An 18,162-nucleotide genomic window follows, 5' to 3' on the forward strand; every position below is an offset into this window, starting at 1 on the left:
CAGACTTGTTGCAAAAGGCTACACACAAACATATGGGATTGACTACCTGGAGACTTTTGCTCTTGTTGCCAAGATGACATTTGTCAGGGTTCTTTTATCTCTGGTAGTTCACTTTGATTGGCCTCTCTATCAGTTAGATGTAAAGAATGCATTTCTGAATGGTGACTTACATGAGGAGGTCTACATGTGTCTTCCTCCAGGGATGTATGGGAAAGATATGCAAGGAAAGGTATGTAAATTGAAGAAATCTCTTTATGGTCTTAAACAATCTCCTAGAGCCTGGTTTGAGAGATTTAGAGCTGCACTTGTTAAATTCGGCTATGTTCAGACACAGTCAGATCATACTCTGTTTGTGAAGAAAAGTAGATCTCTAGCAGTGTATCTCATTGTGTATGTTGATGACATTATAGTGACTGGTGATGATGCCTCAGGCATTCTGGCTCTTAAGTTTTTCCTTCGTACAGAATTTGAGATTAAGGATCTAGGGGGGTTGAGATACTTCCTTGGCATAGAAGTTGCCAGATCCAAGGATGGGATTCTTATTTCCCAAAGGAAATATGTTCTTGATTTGTTGTCTGAAATTGGAAAACTGGGTACAAGACTAGCTGCAACTCCCATTGATATGAGTCACAAACTTTCAGCTACAGATGGAACTTTGTTGGAAGACAAAGGGGTTTTTCAGAGACTTCTTGGGAAGCTTCTGTACCTATGCATGACTAGACCAGATATTGCATATGCTGTCAGTTGCATTAGCCAGTTCATGCATGCTCCTAGAGATACTCATATGGCAGCAGCAAAACGGATTTTGTGCTATCTGAAAGGCTCTCCAGGGAAAGGAATCCTATTTACCAAGCATGATCACCTGAAACTTGAAGCCTATACTGATGTTGATTGGGCTGGGAATATTGATGACAGGAGATCTACTTCAGGATATTGTAGTCTGGTGGCTGGTAATGTTGTGTCTTGGAGGAGTAAGAAACAATCTGTTGTGGCCAGATCCTCCGCAGAAGCAGAGTATAGAGCCATGGCACATGGAGTCTCGGAATTGTTGTGGCTAAGGTCCTTAATGGAAGAACTTGGGATTGATCATGACAAACCCATGATGTTGTACTGTGATAATTAGGCTGCCATCAACATTGCTCACAACCCGGTACAACATGATCGAACAAAACATATTGAAGTTGATAGACATTTTATTCGAGAAAGAGTCTCCTCCGGAGAAGTGTGTCTTCCATTCATTACTTTTGAAGGACAATTGGCAGACTTTCTCACCAAGGGCATTTCCAAGGCAAGGCTTCATCATGACACTGGCAAGCTAGGCATGATTGATAGCTATGCTCAGCTTGAGGGGGAGTGTAGAGAAGATGGGCCGAATGGCCCATAGGCTGTTACTGTATATTATCTTTATGTTCTTCTCTGTAATGGACCTTATTCTGGGTCCATACTCTTCTATGTTCATTTTTTTGTAATTTCTTGTCCAACTAAGGACTTCTCTTGTAATTACTAAAAGATTAACTTAATAAAAGAGTATTAGAGTGTTAGAGGGAGGTTAAGTTCGAACTCCTCATCCTCTAACCCTTCTTGCCGCAGCTCTCTCTTCTTCTCTAATCTTCTCTTGTTAGTTTTTCTTTGTTTTCTAGCACAGTCCCTACTTCTAGGACTGTTTTTCAACTGATGGGATGCAGTTGATTCTACTTGCCCTTATGGTTGTGGAGTGTGGAAAGGAATCTCCAAAGCTTTCCCTCAATTCCTGAAAGGGATCATGTACATGGTGGGGAAAGGCACTAGATTGAAATTCTGGAAAGATTCTTGGTGCTCCAATGTACCCCTTTTGGAAGTAAACCCAAAATTATTCTCTCTAGCTGTGGATAAAGAAGCTTTAGTGGCTGATTACTTTGTCAGAGATGGGAACATGGTGACTTGATCCCTAGTATTTTGGAGGAATTTTAATGATTGGGAAGTGGTCCAAATTGCTGATCTGCTATCCAGATTGCAAAACCTGCGATTTAATCCACAGATCCCTGACAAAAGTGTTTGGATTTGGTCCAAGTCTGGAGCCTTCTATGTGAAATCATTTTACAGTGGCCTGAGATCAGAAGAGGACAGCTCCTTCCCAGTTAAAATAGTGTGTATGTGTGTGTGTGTGGGGGGGGGTGATTGCTCCATCCAAAGTGAAGGTATTTTCTTAGGTAGCTGCAGAAAAGCCTTCCAGACTGTTTGTGTGTTTTATGTAACAAGGAGGTAGAGAATTCCAATCACTTATTTCTACACTGTGAGTTCTCTCGCAGAATTTGGGTTAACTTTTTCAAGGTAATTTCCTTCCAAAGTTGCATTCCTAGATCTCTCAAATCCATGCTAGAAATCTGGAATATGGGGAATATGTGCAAGAAAGGGAAAATTAATTGGTCAACTTTGCCTCCAGCAGTTCTGTGGGTCATTTGGGCGAAAGGAAAAGAAGGATTTTTGAGCAGGAACTCTTTCAAGAAGAGCAGCTGAGAAATCTAATAGTGGAGACTCTTAGAGGCTGGTTAAGTGTTAATCCACTTTTTGAGCAGGATGTTTTCTCTCCTTTTTTGGAGGTTGATTTTTTTGGGGTGGTGATTGAAAGGTGTTAGTATGCATAGAGCCTTGTTCTACAGTGAACAGTCACACTTGTAATCCTTTTCTTTTTGATTAATACGTCTTTACTTTGCCTCTTCAGAAAAACAAAAAAGGCCACATCAGAGGATAACCACTAGAATAAGGAATTTCAATAGGTTCATAAACTCTTGTGAGTTGAAGGAACTATGCTTGCTTCAGACCAGCTTCACTTGGACTATTTATGAAGCCATTCCAACTTGTTCCAAACCGGATAGATTTCTTTTCTTCCTTGGATTGGGAATCCCATTGGGAAGGGCTGGTGGCTAGAGCCTTGCCTAGAATTACCTCAGATCATTGTCCAATGAAGCTAGGTCAAGAAGTGGTGGCAAGAGACCCAACACTGTTTAGATTTGAAAGTATCCATCCCAGATTCATAAATAATTTTAAGAGTGGTGGAAAGAAGAACTAACTAGCTAAACAACTCAGCTACATTCAGGTGCTTAAAATCAGCAGTAACCGACACCCAGGAGATCAGCTTGCTGACTGACTGCTTAACTAGCTCATCTGGGCTTTTTGACTTGTTAGAGAAAACTCTATTGTTTCTTTCTGACCACAAGGACCACAGTACTGCTTCAGGAATTGTTTTCCAGACTAGTCTTCCTTTTTTCCTCAACCATGCCTGATTCCAGCTAAATAGGAGGTCTTTGACAGATCTCAGCATGACCCAACAAACTCCAGCAGACTTAAAAAATGCTCCCACACTCTAGAAGAAATTGAACAGTGTATACTTAGATGATCTGTACTTTCAGGCATCAGTCCACACAGCCCACAAGCAAGGTTTGAGAGCTGCAGACTCCTCCTTTCCAGGCTGATTTTTGATAGGCACTTATTAAGCACCATAGTCCACACCAGAAAATTTGACTTAGATGGAGAAACTGCATTCCAGATCTGTTTACAGGGAAAGATAACCAGCCCAGAACTGCCAAGTTTAAATGACAAGGACTTGACTGAAAAATTACCATCCTTACTCCATTTTCATACCCACTTGTCTTCACTAAGCATGTCAATATTTTGGCCCTGTAATAGATTCAGCAGATCCAACATCTCATTATGCTTGGAGGCGAACAAACTAGACTGGCCTACATTGGACAGGGACTCACAGGAGTTGCTAGAAAGAAATTTCACACATGGTCGTTAGGGAAAACCTTTGATGCCTGAACAAAGAAAATCCAGACCAAAACAACAGTTACTGATAGGGTGTCTGTAAGTGTTGAGGATCTTCAAAGGCCTAGCAGAGAGACATTAAGTGGGGATAAGCAACAAATTCCTAAGGGTGAATAGCGAGTACTAACATAGATGGGGGGATGTTCCCAACAGAAATCTACTGATGAACTTTGCTTCAGCCTTCTCAGCATTCTTGTTCAGGTACAATGTTCATTTTGGTTTTGGATACTAACTATTAGCTTTGTGCATGTCAGCTGTCCTCTAGGTTCTCTACAGCCGTTAGTGTTACAAGATTAGGAGATTGTTGATCAAAGGGTGAATGGAGAGATTGAGGATAAGGAAGGAGATGGGACAATTAAGGTCCTGGATGTGGAGGAAGGTAGAAGAATTTGGGAAATGATAGAGGCTCTATTTGAGGAGTTAAAGAGAAAAGAATTTGAGGGAAAAGGTGACATTAATAGAATTAAGGAGTGTGGCACTGAAGTTGGGAGGGTAGAGGGGAGTGGGAGTGAAAGAGAAGTAGATAAAGCAGGTACAATGGAAAAGAAAGATGTCAAGAATGAGGATTTGGTGGATTAACTTGGGTGTAGTGTCAAGGAGCCAATCAATGTGCAAAATTATTTAAGGAAGAAAAAGGGTGAAGAAAAGGTGAGAAAAAGAAAATTGAGCGAAGTTGAAAGATTGAAGATGGACATTGAAGGAGACAAGGAGTTTAGTGTGAGAAGGGAAAGGACAAAGGAGAGAAAGTAGGAAGAGGATTAATAGGAGGGGAGTAGAGAGATATTAAGCAGGAAGATCTTAAGCTGGAATGCCCATGGTCTAGGTAGTGCCGGAAAGAGAGCAATTATTAAGGAAGTGGTTAGGAAAGAGAACCCAGATGTAATTGTCCTTCTGGAAACCAAATTGGTAGAGTTTGATAGTAGGTGGGCAAGAAGTGTATGGAGGGCAAGGGGAGTGAGTTGGGCATGGCTCCATCTTGGGGTCTTTTGGGGGTATGGTTACTTTGTGGAGAGAGGACTGGAAATAAAGAACTTGTGGGAAAATTCATGGTATCTATAAAATTTTGGCGAGTGGAGGATGGTTTTGAATCGGAAATCTGTATGGTCCGAATGGATATAGGGAGAGGAATGAAATGTGGAAGGAATTGGGAGATATAAGAGGAATGTGAGAGGGACCTTAGTGCATTGGCAGAGACTTTAATGTGATCAGATTCATTGAATAAACAGATAATAGGAGAAAGGGTATCACCACAAGTAGGAGAAGATGCAATCAGTTTGTCAATGTGTTTGAACTTAAAGAGTTGCCTCTTATTCATAGTAGCTACACCTGGTCCAATCTCTAAGATAGCTCAATTTGCTCCAAACTAGATAGATTTCTTTTCTTAGTGGATTGGGAGGAGCATTGGTGTGGTTTAATGTCTAGAACTCTTCCTAGGCTTACCTCGGATGATTGACCTATATCCATTTGCAAGGAGGATTTTGTTGGTAAAGGACTGACTCCTTTTCATTTTGAGAACATGTGGTTGTGTCATCCGAGATTTATACAAAAGATTAGAGAGTGGTGGGGGGAGAGCAACCCAAGAGTTGAATGGGAAGGGATGAAATTTCACAAGAAATTGCATTAATTAAAATCAAAATCAAGTATTGGAACAATTTGGAATTTGGGAGGATTGAAGAGAGAAAGTAATCTTTGGTTAACAAAATAGATGAATTAGATAAAAAGGAGGAGAGGTACCTTTGAGGAAGGTGACAACGAATCAAGATGGTCCCTGAGTAAGCGATTGGAAGGTATTCTTCATAAGGAGGAAATAAGTTGGAGATGGAAGTCAAGGCACAAGTGGATTAAGGAGGGTGATAGGAACACAAAATTCTTCCATGCAATGGCTTGTGGTAGGAAGAGGAGGAATAATATCTCAAGATTTTTAGTTGATAGGATTTCTATGACATATTAGAATAAGATAGTTGGGGCCTTTAAAGAACATTTTAGATCAATCTATAGAAGACCTTTGAAGCAAAAAGTATGGCTTGAGGGGCTTGATTGGTCGATGATCCTGGGTGAAATGAAGAATTGGTTGGAGAGGAGATTTGAGCAAGAGGAAATTAGGGAGGATATTTTCTCAATGGATAGATGCAAAGCACTAGGACTGGATGGTTTCACAATGGCTTTCTACCAAGATTACTTGGACATTTTGAAAGAAGGTATGTTGGGAGTGCTTGAAAAGTTTTATGAAAGGGGAGTAATTAATCTAGGCTTTAATTTGATTTTCATTGCTTTGGTGCCTAAGAAAAGTGATGCAACACATCTCGTGATTTCCGTCCCTTTGTCTTCGTGAACAATCTCTATAAAATAATTGCTAAGGTTCTATTTTTGAGGATTAGGGTTGCTCTCCCTCTCATTATCTCCTCAAATCAGGGTGCTTTTGTAAGGGGAAGGCAAATCATTGACCAAATCCTAATTGTCAATGAATGTGTAGAGGATTTAAAAAGAGCTAGAATGAAAATATTTGTTTGTAAATTGGATTTGGAGAAATCTTATGATATGGTGGATTGGTCCTTTTTATTGGAACTTTTGAGGAGCTTTGGATTTGGGGGGAGATGGTGTAAATGGATTAGAGGATGTGTTAAGACCTGTCATTACTCTTTATTGGTGAATGGAATTGTGGTGGATTTCTTCTTGGCCTTGAGAGGGATTAGGCAAGGAGATCTCCTCTCTCCTTTTCTATTCACTTTGATAGTTGAGGTCCTTGGAATGCTTATTATTAGGGTAGATTTACAAGAGTTGTTAAGGGGCTAGAAAAATGGTCATGGCAATGTTCTAGTTGCACACTTGCAATTTGTAGATGATGCTTTGCATTTTTGCGAAGGAGGAAATAGAAACTGGGTTAGGAATCTCAAGTTGACTGTATAACTTTTTGAGTTAATTCCAACCTTAAGGTGAATTTTGACAAAAGTTGTATTGTAGGTATTAACATGGAAGAAGGGGAGATACTGGAGTATGCTAACATTTGGGTAAGTGATGTGTTATATTGGCCACTGAAGTATTTAGGCTTCCTTTGGGAGATAATTCAAAAAAGAGTAGCTTTTGGGATCCTGTAGTAGAAAGATTTATCAAGAGACTATTTATCAAAAAAAAAAAAAAAGATTTGTCAAGAGACTCACATCTTGGAAGAAAAGCTATCTATCTTTAGGGGGAAGAATCACACTGATAAGAGCCACATTGGTCAATTTGCCTGTGTATTTGATGTTTGTTTTTTAAGATGCCAGTGAGTGTGAGTAAAAAATTGGAAAAGTTGGTGAGGGATTTCTTGTGGGATCCAGGGATTTTACAAATATTATTATTTGTAAAATAAATTCAATATATCATATTGATATGTAGATAATTAGCTTTTTTATTTTTTATTTTTCTTTATTTTAGGGAAATACAAAATGGACCTGGGTTAAATCTGAATCAGATTTTAGATCTCTAGATCTGATTGGATTTTGGATCTTGGGTTTCAATGTTCAATAATTGGATGGGATTCAGATGTGGCTGGATCCGACCTGACTACAGCCCTAGGACCAATTACTAACTTCTTCTTGGACAGCTTTATTTTTGGTAGGCTAGGGTCTTTTGTCCTTGTTTTCTTCCTAGTTAGTAGGAAAATGAACTTTTGAAAGGAGAAGTAGCAATGCACTGAATAAAATACATTGGTGGGGCCAGATCTTGTTTAGTCCAGCTACTAACTGGGTTGCTATTTCTGCTTGGGTTGAGCATGTCTGAATCAAGGTTTAAATCAGCTTGCTGATGGGTCTGATTCTTGGGTTGACTGATTCCAGGTTTAGAGGCTTAATTTTATTTTGCATTTGATTCTTTTTTCATTATGTGCTTTTCTTAGTGGCTTCTCAAAATATATTGTAACATGCATATCTTGGGTGGAGATATAAGATTCCTCTTAGGTCCTTTCTGATGCTAATTTTTCTTTTGGAAATAAAAATGCAGTCAAACCTGTGATATGGATCGAGCTGAAGAGCTGGTAAAAGAGATGGAAGAAGAAGGGATTGATGCTCCCATTGATATATATCATACCATGATGGATGGTTATACAAATATTGGCAATGAGGAAAAATGTTTGATAGTGTTTGAAAGACTTAAGGTATGCTCTTTAGAAAAGACATTTGTTGGTTTTGTGATGCAAGGGCTTGTTTTGTATATACATCATTTAATTGTTATTTTAAAGCTGTTTGGTAATGAAACGGGAAAATAAACATTCTACTGAAAGGATGTGCAAATGTACCTCTACCTCAATTGTATCTTTGTTGTTTTGCTTCTCTGTATTTTAGCATTTGTAAGAAGTGAAAGAGCAGGCAAAATTAATGATCTTGTCCTAATGCCTGAAACAATTCCACAAGATCAGTTTATTACTTTGTTGTCAGTTTACTGTTACCGTCATTATGCTGTCAGCATGCTCATTTGTTTTTATTTTTTCTTTTATTAGAGTTTGCTTCCAAGGGTAATATTGTAATTATCTATCTTCTCCTCTTCTTCTTGTCACTTTTCTATTATTTTTTGGATGAAAACATGGTATCAGAGCTGGTTGTTGTGCACTAGGAGCATTCAGATCGTTGTTCTTACCCAGAATTCTTTGTTTTTGGACTGTGGAGTGAAGGATCTCTAATTGACCTGATCAGATCAGTTTATTTCTCCTCTTCTGTTCTCTCTTGGTTGTAACACTAAGTTGATTAAGTGGTGACAGTTTGATGCAGTGAAGTTTTCTCATTGGGTGTGTACTTTCTTACTTGTATGGGTAAGGAGTTGTGTGACTCCTTTGTAGGGTATATGTGGGCTAATTATCCTTGCCGCGTGGTGTATGTGACTGGGGTTGATTAGGTCCTAGTGTATGTGGACTCGAAACAATTACAATTTACTATACAGCTATGGTTTCTTAGTTTTGGCAGTTCGGTTGACCTTTGTTGAGCAGTTCAGTTGCTGTTTTGTGCCTTTCTTTGTGAATGTAGCAGTTCAGTTGCTGTCAGCATACTTTCTTATTTGTTTTTATTAGTTCTTTTATTAGAGTGTGCCACCAGGGGTAATATTGTAACTCTGTCTTATTTTTTTATCATCCTAATATAAATAGAAGGGGTGCCGCCAGCCTATCTTTTTGGCTCCCAAACCATTCTCTCTTCTTTTCCCTTCCTTCTCTTCTTCCTCTCACTTTTCTATTATTTCATGGATGAAAACATGCTTCTTATTCATTTATAAAAAAAAATGCTTCTTATTCTACTCAGCAAGATAGATTATTACATAATTGTTAAACAGTGTGTATATTTTCTGGTTTCATCAGTATTTAGGTTTAAGTAGGACTCTTTTAGGGGTGGGGGGGTTGTGTATTCTATTTTATTATATTTTTGTTTATGTCTTGGTTATGGAGGATATGCAACCAGGGATATACTGGTCTGTTGTTGCTACTGTAAGTTGGTATAACTAATGGGAATGTGGATCACACCTTAAAGTTCTTCTCTTCAACCTATTTTCTTGTCTTCTTTTCTATATTTCTTTCCATCTTTCTACTGTGATAGATCTAAATCAGTTTTATCAGACCAAAAAATCTACAAATAATTAATCAAATTGGCATCAGAGTAATTGACTCCAGGGTGAAGCCAATTTAGCTATATGATCAATGAGATCTCAAAGGGATGATCAATATACACAGTTGGCGGGTTATAGGAAGTTTTTTGTATGAAGACTTGGATGGTTGTTGCCATTCAAAAAAAACAAAGAAAAGAAAGAAAAAGACTTGAATGGTTGTTCCTGCTCTTGGAGATTTATCCAAAAGACAGGAAAGCTATATATTTTTTTGCAATTTTTTTTAGAACATTCCCAAGCAATTATGAAGATGGTATTGAGGTATTTATAGACTCATTGGGTCTTCCTCAGGGAGCAGGAGCAGGGGTGGGCTATGTACTTTTTTGATATATATATATTTTTTTTCTGTATTGCTATGTATATCTGAATGTATACCCATTTCCTACTATAAGATAAAATTTCATTTGTTATTAATAAAAAGGGTATTTGTTTCCTAAGTTGTTTCAATTAGTTGAAGTGTCAAGTTTACTATGTGAGAATTGTCGGTTGCAATATTTTAAAAACTGGAGACTGGCTTGGTTTTCTTTCTAGTAACAGGTCATCAGTTTGACTATTCAGGTTGAATGGGTGAGACCGTTAAGTAGTGAAATATGGACTCTTATATCAAGATATTAGATTATATTCATGTATACAAATAATATGAGAGAGAGGGGATTGGTTAAAAGAGGGTGGTAACAGCCATCCTTCTATCCTAATTGGTTAAAATATGGACTCTTGTCGTTTCCACATGATCCATCCCTTCATTGGTAAGTCTCCCCCCCCCCCCCCCCCCCATGCTACCAATCTCACTAGGAAATATTGGCTCTTACTTGTGTATATATATATATATGACAGTAAAACCTGCAAGTCACAACTATCAGCATCATCATATTATTCTTGGTCATCATGTTGTTGTCATCACAGTTTCATCATCGTAATGTCATTATATCAACAACATCAGAACCATCTGGGGACATAATGCATGTATATGAAGCCTGGTATGCATTTCAAAATTGGAACCAATTGAAACATGATTATGAAGTTTAAACCTTCTTGTCAAATATTAACAAGATTCCACATGAATTAATAGGTTTGGACCAAACACTGGCACATACAGAGATTGTATGAGAGGGTCTTCTCTTCATTTTACTGATTAGAAGAGAAAGAAAGAGAGAGAAAGAAAAAAGACGATGAGTCTGTTTCTAGTATGTTTGGATTTTTTTATCATGTTGTCTAAAAAGAGAATATTGCAGAATGTACTTTAGAAATTATTATCATAATTATTGTTATTGTCTGTAACAAGAGGATTTTATCAAAATATTTAACAAAGGAAAAGAAAGGATGCTAAAATTGCCACCTGAAAAAAATAAAAACATACAAGAAATGTATGCCCTTAAATGCTATCCTAATCCTTCTCAAAGATGACTTTGTTTTCAAAGGGAATATACTATGGATTCTCCATGCTGTTCTTTGGAACTAGTGCTTCCATGTTTGCTGCTTTGGTAGCAAATATAACCTATTATTGTTATTGTTGCCCTGTAAGCTATGTTGCAGGGGCACTTCAAATGGCTGCACATTGTGTCATCAAAGACTTGAATTTTTAGGTTGTATGATCTGATGATCTGATGTGGTGACGCTTTGCCTACTACCATGTCCTTGACATGTCTGTGTAACATAGCTGTAAAGTGCTGTACACTTTAAGTTAGAAAGCCTTATATTAAATGATGTCAGAAGAAGGCCAGCTAATTTAAATGATTCCTCAAGATAATTGATTAATATTATAGATGTTATTTTGTTTTTCATTCTTTAGTCATTTGCTCTGATCTTTTCTATAAACATTGCTGCAGGAATGTGGTTTCAGGCCTTCAGTAATAAGCTTTGGTTGCCTTATCAATCTTTATACAAAGGTAAGAGGAATTTGCTTTTTCAATGCAATTAGTGAAGACTTTGATCGTCTTATGATATATTAGTTAAACTTCTGTTGTTTCTATTTGTATTGTTGCAAGTGCTGTCAAATGCACAGCCCTTTGATTAATTACTATTGCTATAAAACAACCTTGTATTTTTTTTCTTCGTTACCTTTTCTTAATAATGAGAAACAATTTGAAATAACCAAGTCGACCTCTAGAACTGCTGGTCCTAGAACCAGAAATAAATAGGCCTACTTCTCAATTGAATCAAAATTCCATTCTGAACTAAAACTCATATTGATGTTTTGTTTGAAAAATCCGAGAATCCAGATTGCATTGTAAGAAAAAAAAAAGAATCTAGAAAGAAGAATAAATCTTTTTTTATTGAACATGTTTGTTCATTTTTACTACTTATTATATGAATTTCTACTCTACTTTCTCAGAGTTCATTCTCTGGGAAACTCCGTTTAAATCATTCTGGTGGATTCCTTCTAATCTCTTTATTTGATGATTTAATTGGAGCCAAAGGCCGTAGCCCCCAAGTTCAACCTAAAATCAGGGTGACATTTGGTTGTCAACTATGTCAGCCTAGGCAATAAGAATTTTATAAAATAAAGAACCTACTCTTGGTTAGTTCCCTAGTTTTATATACCATTCAGCATGAATTTACTTGAAAAAAACAGCAATTTTTTATTAAGAACATTAAATTTCCTCTTAATACATGGCAAATCATCATATCTAAAAATATCTTAAATATATTAATTCATAGCAACTAAAGGAGGTTATAACTTTGTATGATAAAAGTTAAAGATGGAAACTCAGAGAAAAAGAAAAAGTGCAACTGTTGTTTAATTTAATGTGTGTGCTAGTGGCACTTCTTTCCAGCGACAAGATGGAGAAGAAAAGGTTTCTTTTGGAGGCTTCTAAGTTTAAAGGAGAAACAAACCTGAAAATTAGAGAGAATAAACAAGCAGCGGTTATTTTGGATCTGGTGGCTCTGAAATGGTTCAAAGGATTCATAGATGGTTTGATCTTCTCAGTGAAGAAAGAGAACTGGAGGAACAAGATAGATAGAGGAGAAAAGCAGTTCCTGCTTGAGTGTAGAAGAAACAGCAGGCGTTGGTATATTACCTTATCAGAATTTTTTGGCCAAGGAAATAGACTAATGATTTGCCTACCAGAGAGTAGGCTAAATGGATGAAAGTGGCTAACGTCATTGAATATTTCCAGTTGAAATACGAAGAGGTGAGAGAAAATGGAATACCAAACATCCTGGAGAAAAATCTCGAATAAACGTAGATAAAGGGAAGAGAGTTGAAGAGGGAGGGAGAATGAAAGTGAAGAAGGAAAGAACGACTGGGAAGGGAGGATGGTTATTGTTAACAAATGTTATTTTATATATGTATAGTACCGCAGGGGTACTATTGTACTTTTCCTTTTCTTTATGTTTAGTTGTTGTCGCCCTAGTATAAATATAACATATTGCGCCGCCTGCAGTATCTTTTTGGGCTCTCAGTCCTCTCGTCTCTCCTCTCCTCTCTCCCTTTCTCTCTTCTTCCTGTACAACAGGTATCAGAGCAGGACGTCCAGATCTGAAGGGTGAAGTTGAGCAGTCTGTCTTTTCCTCTTCCAGCATGTAGAAGACTTTGTTTTGAGGGTGACAGACTTTCAGAAGTTATCATCTGCTGTTCATCTGCTGTTCGGCTGCCCTGATGTTCGACTGAAATAACCTTCTTTTACTTTGTTCTCATCTGCTGTTCAGCTGTCCTGATGTTCGACTGAAGTACCTTTTGTTTACTCTCTTCTCCTTTCTGGTCGTGTGCCTGTGCTGGACCTGTTCTAGGTCTGCCGATTGGATGTGAGGTGAGCTGCACCTCTTTCTTTTCCTTTTTTTTTGTGGGGTCATTTGATCCCTGTGAAACCGTAGGTCGTAAGTGGCTGTAACAGCAGCTTTTTTGTGGACTGAAGGTCTGGAAGTGGCTGGTACCTTCTGTAACAACTTCTTAAGGCTGTGTTCCTCTTTTGGGTGTTGTTTTTGAATCTGAAATCATGAGTGGTGAAGATTCTGCTACATCCGGAGTTTCCTCAACGCTGAATGGAATGAGTGGGGGTGTGGACCTATCCTTTCCCATGGCTGTTGTCCCTCTTGATGGTTTAAATTATTTAGAGTGGTCAAGAGGGATCAAGCTGTATATCACTGCAAGGGGGAAGATAGGTTATATTAATGGGAGAATAAAAGAACCACATTCTGGGAGTGCTGAATATGATAGATGGAATCAGGGAAACAGCATGGTTATGTCTTGGCTTTTAATTTCTATGCAACCTCAATTAAGGAGGAATTTCATGTGGGCTGAAACGGAAAATGAGATCTGGGAACAAGCAAAATTAACATATTCGGAACTGCGACACTATGCAAAAATCTACCAACTACAGGCATAATCATCTACTTGTAAACAGGGGGAGAGGTGTCTATCTGTATATTACTCTGACTTGACTTCTGTCTGAAAGGAGCTGGATTATTATCAGAGTGTGGAATGGAAGTGTGATGAAGATGCAAAACTGTACAAAAAACTCATCTCCCAGCAGAGAGTGTTTGCTTTCTTACATGTTTGAACCCTACATATGAGTCTATCAGGGTCCAGATCCTCGGTTCTAAGGATCTTCCATCAATCCAAGAAGTTTATGCTCTTGTACAATCTAAAGAAAGCAGAAGGAATTTGATGAACAGTTCTGGTGGAGATGTAGTTGTGTTGGCCGCGAAAGGGAGTGTTACTACTAGTGGAGGAAATTCTTCCAAGAAAGGAGATCTTCAGAAAAAAATGGATGACAAAGATAAATTGTGGTGTACTCATTGCCAGAAGCCCCGACACACCCGAGATACATGCTGGGATCTTCATGGAAAGATGAAATGGGCTCAAGATCTGAATAAGAGTCAAAGTTTAGATGTGAATAAAAGGTCAGGACAGCAAGGTACAAAGAAACACACTATGGCCAACATGGCTACTCGAGAGAATCAGCCCACCATCCATATTGTGACTCAGACACATTCATCTGGATCTGACCCAAGGGAGGATATTATGAATTCCTTCCATGACCATTTAGAGCTCTATGGTAGAGCAATCCGTCAGATGGATGCTCCTCCCTCAACCTCATTTGCGTCTACATTAGGTTCTGCCACAGCTTTCTATGTTGCTTCTTATACACTTGACTCTCCATGGATCATTGATTTTGGAGTGTCAAAACACATGACTGGTATGTCCTCTTACTTTCAAACCTATCGCCTTCTTTCTGGTAGAGACAAGGTGAGACTAGCTGATGGATCATATGCTTCCATAGCTGGTCAAGGAATTGTCTCTCTTCCCCTTGGCCTTACCCTCTCTAATGTTTTACATGTTCCAAAATTTTCCATTAATTTGTTCTCTGTTAGTAGTGTTACTAATTCCTTAAACTGCTCAGTGACCTTTTTCCCTTCTTACTATGTGATCCAGGATCTGGCCTCGGGGAAGACGATTAGTAGAGGACGTATGGTTGATGGACTTTACATGCTGGAGAATAAGGTTGGTCTTCATGTTACAGAGTCTAAGAGTCAGTCTTGTAAGAGTCAAGTTTATTTATGGCATTGTCGCCTTAGTCATTTATCTTTTAAGTCTTTGAAAGTGGTGTTTCTAGATCTGTTTAAGTCAATGTCTATTTCAGATTTCTCTTGTCAAACGTGTCAATTGAGTAAACATTGTACTCATTTTCTTCCAAAAAATAGTAAATCTGAATTTCCTTTTCACATTGTTCATTTTGATGTGTGGGGCCCTGTTACTTTACCATCTAAGAGTGGTTACAAGTATTTTATCACCATCATTGATGATTATTTTAGATATACTTGGGAATATCCCATGCGAACCAGGGAGAAAGTACCAAAAATTATCCAAGATTTTCAGCGGATGGTCTTCACTCAATTTCAAACTGAAATCCAAATTTTCCAGTCAGATAATGCGAAAGAGTATTTTCATAGTGATCTCACAGAATTCTTTGCTTTGCGTGGTTCACTTCACCGTAGCTCTTATGCCCGAACACCACAACAAATGGTGTTGTTGAACGAAAGAACCGCCATCTCCTTGAAGTGGCCCGGGGTTTATTACTCCATATGAATGTCCCTGAACGTTTTTGGCGTGAGGTTGTCCTTTGTTCTACCTACCTCATTAACCGTATGCCCTCTCGTTGGTTAGAGTGCAAAGCCCCACATTAGCTTCTCTTCCCTAAGGCCCCTCTTCTTCCCATTCCTCCTCGCGTATTTGGTTGTCGGTGCTTTGTCCAAAATCTGTCTCCCACTCGTGGGAAATTGGATTCTCGTGCTATTCCTTGCATATTCCTGGGGTACTCCTTCACTCAGAAGGGATACCGTTGTTTTGATCCTGTTTCTCGGAAATTCTATGTTTCCATGAATGTCTCTTTCTTTGAGAATGAGCCTTTTTTCCCTGTTTCTCCTAAGGGGGAGTGTAGGAATGTGGAGAAATTGGTTCAGCTCCCTCCTCTTCCTGATCCTCCGCCTTTTTGTGTCTTCTTCCGTCGTCACAAAGGCCAACCAAATTCAAGAGTTGTGGAGAATCTAGAAGTTGTACCTCCAATGCCATCAAACTCCTTGGGGGCGGATCATACTCACTCAGGTACATTGGTTCCCAATGATGTCCCTGACCCCATTACAATTGATACCTCTATTGCTAATGACCTTGACCTTCCTATTGCTCACAGGAAAGGTGTTAGATCGTGCACCACTAAACATCCCATTTCCCACTTTGTTTCCTATGAGAACATTTCACCCTCTTTTCGTGCATTTCTTACTTCCATTGACAGTGTTCATATCCCTAAGAATGTGGCAGAAGCTCTTTCAGTACCTGAATGGACAAATGCTATGAAGGAAGAAATTATGCCCTTCATAAAAATGGCACATGGGAACTTGTAGATCTTCCTAAGGGAAAGGATCCAGTTGGATGTAAATGGGTGTTCACAGTCAAACATAGGGCTGATGGCACGGCGGAGAGGTATAAAGCTCGTTTAGTGGCAAAGGGGTTTACTCAGGTGTACGAAGTTGATTATGCAGAGACCTTTGCTCCTGTTGCCAAGATGAACTCCATTAGAGTTCTATTCTCTCTTGCTGCTAACCTTGACCGGGATCTACATCAGCTTGACATCAAGAATGCATTCTTGAATGGTGACCTTGAAGAGGAATTTTACATGATACAACCCCCTGGTTTTCAGTCTCAAGGCAATGAATAGAAGGTGTGCAAGTTGAAGAAGTCTTTATACGGGCTGAAACAATCACCAAGAGCTTGATTCAGCATATTCCATGTTGTGGTTCAGCAGAAAGGATATGAGCAATGTCAATCTGATCACACACTGCTTGTGAAAAGAGGAGAAGGTAAAATTGCTGCTTTGATAGTATATGTTGATGATATAATTGTCACTGGTGACTGGAATGATGAAATCCAGAGGTTGAAGAGTTTTCTTGCCACACAGTTTGAAGCAAAGGATCTAGGGCCTCCAAGATACTTCCATGGAATTGAAGTTGCCCGCTCAAAAAGGGGTATCTTCATTTCCCAAAAGAAGTATGTCCTAGATTTACTCCAGGATACTGGAAAATGGGAGTGAAGCCAGTTGACTCTCCCATTGATCCCAACCATAAATTTGGTGACAGCCAAGGTGAACCTATCAAGGATGTGAAACAGTTTCAGAGACTTGTAGGGAGATTGTTATATCTTTCTATGACCTGCCCAGACATTGCTTATGTTGTTGGTGTCCTTAGCCAGTTTATGCATGCACCTATGTTAACTCATCTTGAAGCAGCAGAAAGAATCCTTCGATATCTTAAAAGTTTTCCAGGTGTTGGCTTGTTGTTCTGAAGACACAGACATTTGAAAGTTGAAGTGTATACTGATGCAGATTGGGCTGGATATCAAAATGACAGAAAGTCTCTAGTGGCTACTGCACCTTCATAGGAGGAAACCTAGTTACCTGGAGAAGTAAAAAGCAAAGTGTGGTGGCTAGATCCAGTGTTGAAGTTGAATATCGAGCAATGGCTCATGGAGTGGCTGAAAGTATGTGGATAAAGAATCTGTTGAGTGAGTTGGGTTTTCCAGTGGACACGCCGATGACCCTATTCTGTGATAACAAAGCAGCCATAAACATTGCTGCTAACCCAGTGCTACATGATAGAACAAAACACATCGAAGTCGACAAGCATTTTATCAGAGAGAAAGTCATCACAGGCGAAGTGTGTACTCCCTATGTCAGCTCTGAGGACCAACTTGCAGACATCTTTACAAAATGACTACACCACTCAAGACATCATGATCTATGTGACAAGTTGGGCATGATTGATATCTATGCTCCAACTTGAGGAGTGTTAACAAATGTCATTTTATATATGTATAGTACTGCAGGGGTACTATTGTACTTTTCCTTTTCTTTATGTTTAGTTGTTGTCGCCCTAGTATAAATATAACATACTACGTCGCCTACAGTATCTTTTTGGGCTTTCAGTCCTCTCATCTCTCCTCTCCTCTCTCCCTTTCTCTCTTCTTCCTGTACAATAGTTATTACGATAGATAAAAAAGTGGAAGACTGGAATGAAGTAATGAGTTTGATAATGGAAAAACTTAAACTAAAAAAAACGGCAATCCTTATACCTTTTGGGGAAAAGGTGACTATAGAAGATTGGTCGCCCAACTGCAATGAAGAAAGAGGGTCGGAAGGTAGTCTAATCATCAAGATTTTGGGCCTACCATTCAACCTCTAGCATGAGCAATTCTTCAACAAAGTCATTGCTGCGTGCAGTGGAGTCTTAGAAGGGTATTGT

General features: G+C 38.8%; 1 protein-coding gene across 1 annotated transcript in view; it reads left to right on the forward strand.

The window, feature by feature from the left end:
• Nucleotides 1-18,162, forward strand: part of LOC148871297 (pentatricopeptide (PPR) repeat-containing protein) — a 76,697-nt gene that overhangs the window by 33,213 nt on the left and 25,322 nt on the right. The window contains exons 5-6 of the mRNA XM_088974129.1: nucleotides 7,783-7,936; nucleotides 11,253-11,312. Coding sequence (XP_088830255.1) covers nucleotides 7,783-7,936; nucleotides 11,253-11,312 — 214 coding nt within the window. The remainder of the gene's footprint in view (nucleotides 1-7,782; nucleotides 7,937-11,252; nucleotides 11,313-18,162) is intronic.

The sequence above is a fragment of the Nelumbo lutea genome, chromosome 2, assembly GCF_056320005.1.
Source record: "Nelumbo lutea isolate HS-2025 chromosome 2, American lotus-T2T, whole genome shotgun sequence".
Lineage (NCBI taxonomy): Eukaryota > Viridiplantae > Streptophyta > Magnoliopsida > Proteales > Nelumbonaceae > Nelumbo > Nelumbo lutea.